Source organism: Medicago sativa, chromosome 4 (genome assembly GCF_051527215.1).
Source record: "Medicago sativa cultivar Bolivia chromosome 4, Bolivia_mono, whole genome shotgun sequence".
NCBI lineage: Eukaryota > Viridiplantae > Streptophyta > Magnoliopsida > Fabales > Fabaceae > Medicago > Medicago sativa.
The window spans coordinates 59,350,272-59,360,674 of NC_140752.1; the positions used below are offsets into that span (position 1 = coordinate 59,350,272).

General features: G+C 32.0%; 1 protein-coding gene across 1 annotated transcript; it reads right to left on the reverse strand.

Annotated features, from left to right (window-relative positions):
• Positions 1-2,330: 2,330 nt before the first annotated feature.
• Positions 2,331-6,082, reverse strand: LOC146930287 (uncharacterized). The gene is made up of 9 exons (XM_085701856.1): positions 5,686-6,082; positions 5,559-5,596; positions 5,100-5,208; positions 4,602-4,625; positions 4,421-4,489; positions 3,716-3,787; positions 3,521-3,614; positions 3,374-3,434; positions 2,331-2,784 (listed from the first exon to the last, which is right to left on the reverse strand). The coding sequence occupies exons 1-9, from the start codon at positions 5,845-5,847 to the stop codon at positions 2,511-2,513; spliced, it is 903 nt and encodes a 300-aa protein (XP_085557982.1). The 5' UTR covers positions 5,848-6,082; the 3' UTR covers positions 2,331-2,510.
• Positions 6,083-10,403: the final 4,321 nt, after the last annotated feature.

The window sequence follows — 10,403 nt, forward strand, 5'->3', positions numbered from 1 at the left end:
ATTAAAAACACAGTTATTTCTCTCCTTCCATATTGCCCAAATACAAGCCATCCAAATAACCTTGAAGTAAACATGAGAAGCACGCGGCATACCTGCCAGATGAATAAACTGAACAAAATGTTGTTTAACCGATCCTAAAAAAACACAAGGGACGCCAAGCCAACAACATACCCGGTACCAAACACTCCCATAAAGATTACACCCAATACATAGATGATCCACCGTCTCAGGGAAGCCGCATTCGCTAACACATAAGTTGTCAGTGGGTAGAATAACTTGTCGACGCACCAAATTAACTCTAGTTGGAACTCTATCTTGGAGAAGACGCCAAGCAAACACCGAAACCTTTGAAGGAACCAAATTGTGCCACACCTCAAGATCAGTGCCACCATTTACCTGAGCCTCTAAATTAGTTAGGAAACAATATGTCCCCTTAACCGTATAGCCGTGAATCGGATCAAGTAACCACCTCCACTGGTCCTGAATATTTTCCTGCAAAACAATGTTATTTAACAGAATGACACACTCCCTCACACTATCCTCCTCCCACGCCAGTAAACGACGCCTCCACACCCAACCATCTCCACCCTCCTCCCACTATTAACTTATTCACCTTTTATTTGGGTTATATAAAATACAATCTGTTAATTAATTTATAACACAGTGTTTCAACTTCTTTCAGTTAGTTTGTAAGACTGCTACTTTTGATTATGTTGTTGTTTCCTATAATTAAAAAAAATGTTGATTAATTCTTTTTTCAAACAAAAATGTATGTATCGGTGACTTGTCTTGGAACCAACCCGATTTTGTCTTCGTATTGTCCCATCCTTGCTGGACCTTAACCGCATCAGGTTTGGTCGGGTTCAAAAATTGACCCGATCTAATGTGAGGATCATATTTGGCTCACATACAACCCGACATAACCCGCCCTTTATACATCTTGTCGCTTCCACTTATAAATACATTTTAATTTCATATTTTATCTAATGTTCGGTTTTCAACACACTTTCCCTCGTATACGTGATTGAATATATGCATGATTGAATATATGGGCCGTGACACAAATAGATCAATATCAGACGACTCAGCCGATCTTAAATTAGCTTAAATAGCATCTTAAAATTTGGGTTGAACTTACAATTCAACCATACAAAATTCCCTAAAAAAAAAAAACCATACAAAATCATTCATGAACACATTTTTACTAAGTCATCTCATCCAACAAGTTTATATTTGATTTCTAATTTTGTAATAGACTAGTGGGGGAAAAAGCATATGAAAATTCAGGTGAATTCTGATTCTTATAGATAAAGTAATCCATCATAAAGACAGTGATCAAGAGCTTTGAAAATTATAATAATATAATACGATGCACATCATCATTTTCTGTAGAAACACCTAAAGAAAACGATTACTATTGTAATTATGCATAAAAATGGAAAGAAAAACGACCAATAGTAGGCCCCACACGGTTTCTCTATAAAGGGTTTTGATTCTTGGAAGAACATGGATGATATTACTCACACAAAGTACCAAAGAATTGTGGAATTATTGACTATAAGTCTAGTGTCACATGGTTGCACAATTTCGATTTGGTGAGAAATCCTTGTCAAGAAAAAGTTATCATGGCTTTAAGACCTTAAAGCTGAAAATTATATCTTGTGTCATTTTCTTTAATTTAATGTTTTGTTTACTTTTTGATTTTAAATTTGGGACCAACTTCTTTATGGTAAAATTTAAATAACTCAGATTTGGACTCTAGCTTAGGATTAAAATTTGAGTTGCAAGTGGAATTTCAACAGAATTGAGCCTAAAAATTGGACTGCTTAAGGCTCAAATATATCCTTATACAAAACTTGTAACATTTAACATCAACCTTATTTTGCTCAAAAAAAAAAAAAAACATCAACCTTATAAACAGAAATTTTACCAGTAAGTGACCCTCTAATTCCGTAACCCCAAAAAATTTTTTGTTTAAACTAAGAGAGCTACTTTTACCTTCCGGTGATTTTTTAAAAACCATGTCCCTCCAGATTCACCAATCCAGACGAGGTAAAAACACCGTTTTTTCTCACGTCCGGATGGATAAATCCGGAAAAAGAAAACGGTATTGTTTTGCTTTTATCCGCACGATGGTGGTTTTTAAGAATCACAAGGGGTGGGAAAAGAAGCTCGCTTAAAGCAATAATCTTTTTTTTTTATAATAAGATAAGATGGGTGTGTTTCACATTGGGCCTGTGATTCTGATCCGTTTCTGTATTAAAAAACTGATTAGTAAAACATAAAAAAAAAAAAAAAAACATAATTCAAACCATAAAAAATAGTAAAACTTATCTAATGTGTCAACTATTTTCATTTCATAAAAAATACAATGGTGTATAAACTTCATGAATGAAAACTTAACACACAAATGACAACATAAGATACATACAACATGCATAGATCAACATCAATGTATGATACAAAATCAGAAATGGCTAAAGGAAGAATATATTCCTACTATATTTAGTTTATGCTAGCCTTCTCATCTTGATATTTAGAGGAACCTCTTTGTAGGATGGAACCTTCTCAGCTGCCCTTCGCAACGGTCTTCCAAAAGAATGCCTTGGTGCTTCATTTCTTAAACCAGAGCTTTCTCTTCGTTCAGTTTTCACAGACGGAGTACTCAGCTTGTTATGTCCAGATTGAGTGATAGCATATTGAGCATCCTCTATCTCAAACAAGTTTTCTAGAGGTTCGTGTACATGGACCTTTGACACCGCAGAATGTCTCCTCAAACTTCTCCTGTGTACCAACAAAAAGGCAGGAACTTATCACAGTGAAATTTTAGAGCTATTAGTCAATCGTTCCTCTAAATTGCGAACATCGATCAAAATAGTCGCTGAATTTTATGAACTAGAAAATACATCCCTAAAGTTGCAGCGTGTCAGTCAAAATGGTCTCAGTTAACTTCTTCTGCTAGAGATTAATTTATGACGTTACACGTAGAGGTGCCAAATGAACATGTAGCCTTCCACATGAAACCTACTGTCGATGTTACATTACTAGGGACTAAATTGCATAAGAAACTTACGAGGTAAAAATTATTTAACATGTTTGAATCGCGCGATGTAGCAGCCTTATAGTTGATATGAAATGCATGAATTTTATGTGCCACACATACATATTTGCTGGTTCACAATTCAAGGACTATTTTGACTATTATACTAGTTTCTACTAATGTTTATTCACACAGCAATTTTTCATATTAGATTATTATTTTGGAACTCTGGAATCCCATGGATGTAATTAATTTCGAGCACTCATCAAAACTATATTTAGGTGCTTCGTTCAATGAGCTATGCTAAGGTATCCAATGAGCGTAAGAACTAACCTATTGTCTTTAACCTTTTCTTTGCTTTTATTCTTTCTGGAAGCAGTAGAAGAACCAATAGCTGCAAAGTTCCATAACAAAGTTAAGCAGAATTAAGAAAATGTGAGCAAAATATGTTAATGAAGAAGGTAAAGTCCTAGCACTTACATCTACTCCTAACGCGTCTCCTGGTTAAACAACATTGTTTTTCATCATCATTGCTAACTCTAGGGGATTGCTGTACTTCTTTTTCATCTTCTTCCTTGAGCCAACCAAATTATACAACAAAGAAAAAATGAGGAATACCATCCATCAATGCCTCCAATATGAGAAATATTGGTGAAGGGTTTATAGATCAGGCACCTGTAATTGTGATAATGATGCATTCTTTTCAGTGTCTATCTCCACTTTTTCAGTGTCTATCTCCACTTTTTCCTGCAAAAACGGGTTGTTAGAAGACGGCCAAAAATAGCGAAGGGAGACCGTTGTTTTAGGCCTATATTGCACATTGCAGGTGAGTGTTTTATACCACATCGATACATTGAATTTGGATCATAGTACTCAATCTAAAACGGCTCCTAGGTCGTTTGTACATAGAATGACCGCATTGGTAAACTTCATAAGAACATATAAAAAGACCATTGAAAGATACATTAAACAGCAACACTCTTCAGCTGAGGACAAACACTCTTCAATGCTTATTGAATCATAATTTAAAATAACTTGGCGGTTAATCTTTCCATAAAGAAGGGAAAATAATAGATATACTTTTTCTTCAAATTTTCCTTAAGCAGTGCAGCAATCAAAACAAGGACAAGAATATTTAGTCCAAGAGACAAACTTTCTACACATTTTCTTCCCAAACACTACTTCTTACACAATAGCACATAAACTTCCCATTATTGAAGTTCATCTATTAGAAATATAAAATTGATTTGAATATGTTTGGAGATTAATAAATTGAGTTATTTTTGCTATCAAAATTAATTGCTTTTACCTCCAAACGTGATTTTTGTCATGCATAACCTAAAACACACTTTTAACCAAAAATCAGGCTGAAAAACACACCTGCATTTTGAAGCTGTTTCCATTAATCAAAGCAGCTCTCCACAAAAGTTCATGCTGCAGCGTTTTTATCTGAAACACGAGTACCGTTAAAATCAAATTAAAAAAAAAAAAAATCTTCAGTGAGATAACCAATTCAAGTTCAAAAGGGAAAAGAAAAAGAAATTTGGAGGAATGAACTCACTTTATCCCTCCCCAAGTTAAGCTCCTGCAAAATCAACCGCAAGAAACATAAAATCACTATCCTCACCCTCAAAGTCAATATGATATATTCAATATTAATCAAGTATACTCCCCATTCAGCCCCTCAATTATCACTATCTCTACTACTTAGTCCAGAGTCCCTAACATATTTGTCAAATTTATATCCACTTTTAGTATATATATTACAAAACTATATGCTTTTAATCCCTACATAGAACTAAAACAATACAATTTTGTAAGTTGTAGGACCGAAAGACGGGTATAGAAGAACTAAAAACAAAATTGAAGATGATTACAGGGACTAAAAGCCTATGAAGCACGGACACAAACACCGACACTGATGATAATAATAGAGAAGTTGGCATGATTCAATGTCATCAAATGTGTCGGTGTCGGACATTGAGAATTGTCAGACACCAGACACGCCTTTCATAAGAAGTCTCGGTGCTTCATTTAAGCAGGTGCTTAAAAAACTTACTGCTAACATGAGACTATTGGACTGAGCAAGATTCCAGTTTTGCATTTGCAACTTCTTCATATCAGCTCTCAATCTCTGCAATTCAGCTCCACTCCTTTCTATCATTTTACTGTTCAAACTAAATCAAGGAATCAAAATATATATATATATATATATATATATATATATATATATATATATATATATATTTCTCCTTCACAAACAAAAACTAATAACTTTTTTCCCTTCATGAAACAGAAACTCAATTACACAAGGACCACAACGCAATTTCAATATTTTTATTTCTCAGTGACCAACACATACTCAAATAAACAAACACGGAGTGGAAAATGTAGTGACTCAGGTTCGAAACTGAGATTGCACATAAAATATCCTGAGTCAAACCACTAGACTGTAACAACGAGTACACGCAATTTCAACTTAAAATAACGAAAGTCTCGCATTATTAATGAAGGATACTTTCTGTCTGCAAGGAGGTTGATTAAATTCGCTCGTTCCTGTAACGAAATTCAACAACAGAAAAATGAGAGAGAGAAAAAGAAGAGAAAGTGTTATATAGTAATGTATTAATGTATGCTATTGTTACCTTGAGGAGTTGTTGAATGGAATCATTATCGAGTGAGAGTGTGTTGTAGTTGTTATTATTTTCTTGTTGAGACGAGTAAGAAGAATTTGTGATATCCGAAAGTCTTTTTCGCATTAAGTTTCCAATTGATTTCTTCGCCATTTTCTGATTCTCCGTCGGCATGTTAGTTAGTACCGTTATAAGTTGTAACTGTAAATTCAACACTTGTTAAGTTGTTTGTTTCAACAGAGTGCGAAGAAAAGAAAATAATAAGTTACGAATTGAGAGAGAAGGAGTGAAGAGGAAGCAAAGGAAAAGAAAAGAAAAGAAAAGAAAAGAATATAAATAAAGTAACCGTTGTGTTGTTCGAAGCTAAATTTCAAATATTTCAGTGTCCTTTTATCCGATACAACGGTTCAAATTAACAAGTGAAATTAAAAGTGATTCCCAAATTTTCACTTTTTTTTGCTTTTCTTCATATTCGTCAAAAATAAATAAAAACTTTTCTTTATTACAATTTTGAATGTTATCTATTGCCTCCATCCATCTTTTTATAAATTTTTCGATGATTTCAAATATGTTTTAAAATATTATATATCATATTAAATCTATTTACTTTTTGCATTGCTGCTATTCTAAAATTAATTAATGTTTTAGTTAATAATAACATGTTTTATAAGCAAGTTAAATATGACACTTAAACTGGACGATTAAGTGATCAAAAAGGATATCGAGTTTAAGAAAACCCAGCTAGTCATTTAAGAGTATTTTTATTTTAAAGTAATTTAAAAGTATCGGAATTAAAAACAAGGTCAATTGGGTTCAAGTGGTTAATAAGTTTTACCTAAAGACAAAATTATTCAGGGGAACCTAAATTCAATTTTAAGGTTGAACAATTTTTTTGTTGGACTTTATTTACCTTCAAACCAAACTGTTGAATTACTAGAGTTCCAATCACCTAAAAATCAAATGTTAACACAAAATAAAAGGTGTTTCAATAAATGAAACACAATTTACTTAAAATCAACATTACTAATTATTTTCTAAATAACCATGTAAAACTAAAAAATGACACTTAATTTGAGACCAGAAGAGTATTATCCCTTATGAATTTCACTTTATTTTTTGTGCAGCATCCTTCCATTTAATTCACTACTGTATAACTTACTCAATTTTTCCTTCAAAAAAAAAAAACTTACTCAATTTTAATGATATTCTAGTTATTACTTGAGCAATACAATTTGCAAGCTATTGGTTTATTGTTTTCTATTAGTGCAGTGGTAATATATTGTAAATAAACCCACTTCTTTGTAAGTATTTGAAACCACCTTAAGTGAACTTTTAAAAATAGGCCAAATACCTCCCTGGGTCCTTTAAGTTTCACGTTTGTAACAGATAGGTCCTTTAACAGAGGTTGATAGAAAGAACCTATCTGAAACAAACTCGAAACTTAAAGGACCTATCTGAAACCTTAGAAACTTAAAGGACCTATCTGTAACCTTTGAAACTTAAAGGACCTATCTGTTACAAACGTGAAACTTAAAGGACCCAGGGAGGTATTTGGCCTTTAAAAATAAGATGAACTTGAAGTTACAACTTCAACCTTCACCATAGCAGAGCCACTCACTTATTGTTCAAGCAAATTGAAACAGGTGATGTCCTTTTGTCTTTTAAATTTATATTAAAACCAATAAAAAATTAACCAACTAATGGAACTCAAGTGGTTAATGAGCTTCCCTTACGATGAATAGTTTAAGAGAACCCGATTATGATTCTTGTGAATTGAAGGATTAACAAAAAAAAAACTAATAAAGATTATGTGTAAGATTGCACAAGTACGAAAAAATATTACAAAAACATGTGTATGATTCTTTTTCTTAAAACACACAAGATTTTAGAACTCTAAAAGAGGTTCTTAATATGTTTGAAGTAATATCGAGGTTGAAAGTTAACTTCCATACAAGTATGTTGGTGGAGGTAAATGTTTCTGAGTCGTGGTTAAATTAGGCAGCTTTGGTGTTGAACTGCAGAACTGGGAAACATGCCATTTTATGTATTTAGACTTGACGATTTGGGGAGATTTTCGTCGTTTATAGTTTTTGTGCCCTTTGCTTGGCTGAGTTAAAGAATTGCTTTTAGGATGGACAACTCGCTATTTATCAATGGAAGATCGTCTGGTTCTCTTGAAGTTTGCATTGTCTTCTCTATCCCTCTATTTTCTTTCCTTCTGCAAGGCTTCCACATGTATCATCTCTTCTATTGAATCTATTTTTAATTTTTTTTTTGCAGGGGAGAAAATTAGGAAAATACATTGGACTAAATGAGAAATTGTTTGCTTAGAAAAGGAGAACGGAGGATTGAAGGTTTAGATGATTTGGGAATTCAACTTGTCATTATTAGGTGTTGAACGTTGTATGTTGATAGGGATAGTTTATGGGTTAAGGTGCTCGAAACGAAGTATAGGGCGAATGGGAATTGTATTAGAGAAGGCGGACGGTTATGATAAGTTTGGTGGAGGCAGATGGGAGAAATTCGTAGGGGTGATGGGTACGCGATTGGGAGATGGTTTAATGACAATTTGTTGAGGGTTGCTGGAGATGAGACAAAAACGTTCTTTTGGTCGTATTCTTTTTATTATAACATTATTTAAATTATTAATTAAAAATAAGTTGAATCTCATTAAAATAGGCACAACACCACTGCAATATGAATTTAAACTTTTATTCTTTATCAAATAAAAAAAAGAATTTTAATTATTAATTAAAATATAGTTTTGTTAAGGAATTAAAATATAGTTAACTCACATTCAAATAGTAACAACACAACTACAATAAATAACATTCAAATAGTAACAACACAACTACAATAAAAAAGTATTGGACACTAATAAGCTAATTTTAATTTAATTAGCCAAAAAAAAAAATTTGAAGTGAAGCCAAAAGTATTTGATAAGTCATATATGCTATTTTAGATAATTGTTTTTTCAAAACAGATAGTACAACTAATTAGTACTCTCTCCGGTCACTATTATAAGCAAAACTCTACTTTTTAGATACATTGAATAATTAATGTATCTAGCCGATAATAAAGACCAGATACATAAATTATTCAATGTATCTAAAAAGTAGAATTTTGCTTATAATAATGACTGGAGGGAGTACCTTTTTAAGGAACACGTGCATGTGTGTGTGTAAAGTCAGATTTGGTGCAAGTCTTTTAGACTTACACCAGGTGTCAATATATGTATGTATGTATGTATGTATGTATGGATGGATGTATGCATGCATGCATGCATGTATGTATGTATGTATGTCTGTGTGTGTGTGTGATGTTAACTTACTTCCACTTACTTTTAACCAAAAACTCAACGAGTGTTCCGGGTCACTCTTTAAAATTTTCAAATTGTGAAGTTATTTTTTAAAAAAGTCGAATATTTAAATTTTCAATATATTGAATACACAATTTTCTAAAAAAAAAAAAAAACTTGTCATATAAAGTCCTTAAAAACTCGTTACCATTTCCCAAAACTCAATATCCATTTTACAAAACTACTTAAATGCATGGGGAAAAAAATGTCATTTACAATTTAACTAAAGATTTTTTTTTTGGCAAAACGATATAATTGTTTTTTTTTTACTAACTAACTAAATTGAGTTTTTACACAACTACTCTCTCTGTTTCAAAATACATGTCGCAGTCAACATCTTCACATATATCAATGTACAACTTTTACGGTTTCAAAATAATTGTTTTTTTTATAAATGGGATGCATCTATTAAATCGTATAAATGGGCCCAAATTCAAACCCTTCTCTTGGCCCATGATGTACATTCTGGCCTTTTCTCTTTAAAAAATAACTCTTTGTGACATTTTTCTCTTCAATTGAAAAGCCAAAAACGTAACTGAAAAGACAAAACATTTTTCTCTTCGTACAGTACGGTATTTTGATTTGTTGATTTCGGTTTGTTTAACTTGCTGATTTCGGTTGCCTATTGTTCTCAGGTGCAATTATTGTTCTTCTCAGGCGCTTTTAGTTTTGTTGATTTGTTCTCATGTTATGTATTTCAATTATTGATCTCATGTACCATAATGATATTTAGAAACTGGTGTAATCGAAAATATATTGATACAACAATTTCTCCTTTTTTTTGCACTATTTTTCTCGAGTGTTAAAATTCCAATCTACTTTTATGATGAATTATATAAGGGGCACTTTTATCATATTATGCTAAAACCTCTAAAACATTAGGAACGACACTGCTTGTATCAAAATACGTAAATAATATAAAGTTTAATTAAATTTTGATTTTTTTAAACTCAAATTTTATTGTTCATCCTTTTTTTAAAAGTTTGAGTGTTACAATATACCAATGTGGGATACATATTTTAAATTTATTTAGAAAAATATTAATTCAAGAATACAGAAATCAACAAGAACCATTGTTTCAAAAAAAAATCAACAACAACTATGAAAAATATTTAAAATATTTAGTATATCACTATCAAAAACACGAAAACAAAAAGAAAATAGACAAGAAATAAAATGAAGATTAAACAGCATGATGAAAACATGCAATGGTGACAGAACAATTTCAATTATTAGTCTCTTTTTAAATGAGACATAACTGAAATTTTGTTCATTTATTTAAACATGAAAAAGACCTAAAAATTACGATGTGAAACACATAGTTCATTTATTCAAATATTAAAAAGACTCAAAAAAATACGATGACGAACAC

What these genes read in the sequence shown, in the direction of transcription:
- LOC146930287 (XM_085701856.1), bottom strand. Translation starts at nt 5,847, where the DNA reads ATGCCGACGGAGAATCAGAAAATGGCGAAGAAATCAATTGGAAACTTA. An exon ending in AACCTCCTTGCAGACAGAAA is followed by an intron (nt 5,209 to 5,558) that starts GTATCCTTCATT and finishes TAGTTTGAACAG; the next exon opens with TAAAATGATAGAAAGGAGTG. An exon ending in CATCATTATCACAATTACAG is followed by an intron (nt 3,615 to 3,715) that starts GTGCCTGATCTA and finishes GGTTGGCTCAAG; the next exon opens with GAAGAAGATGAAAAAGAAGT.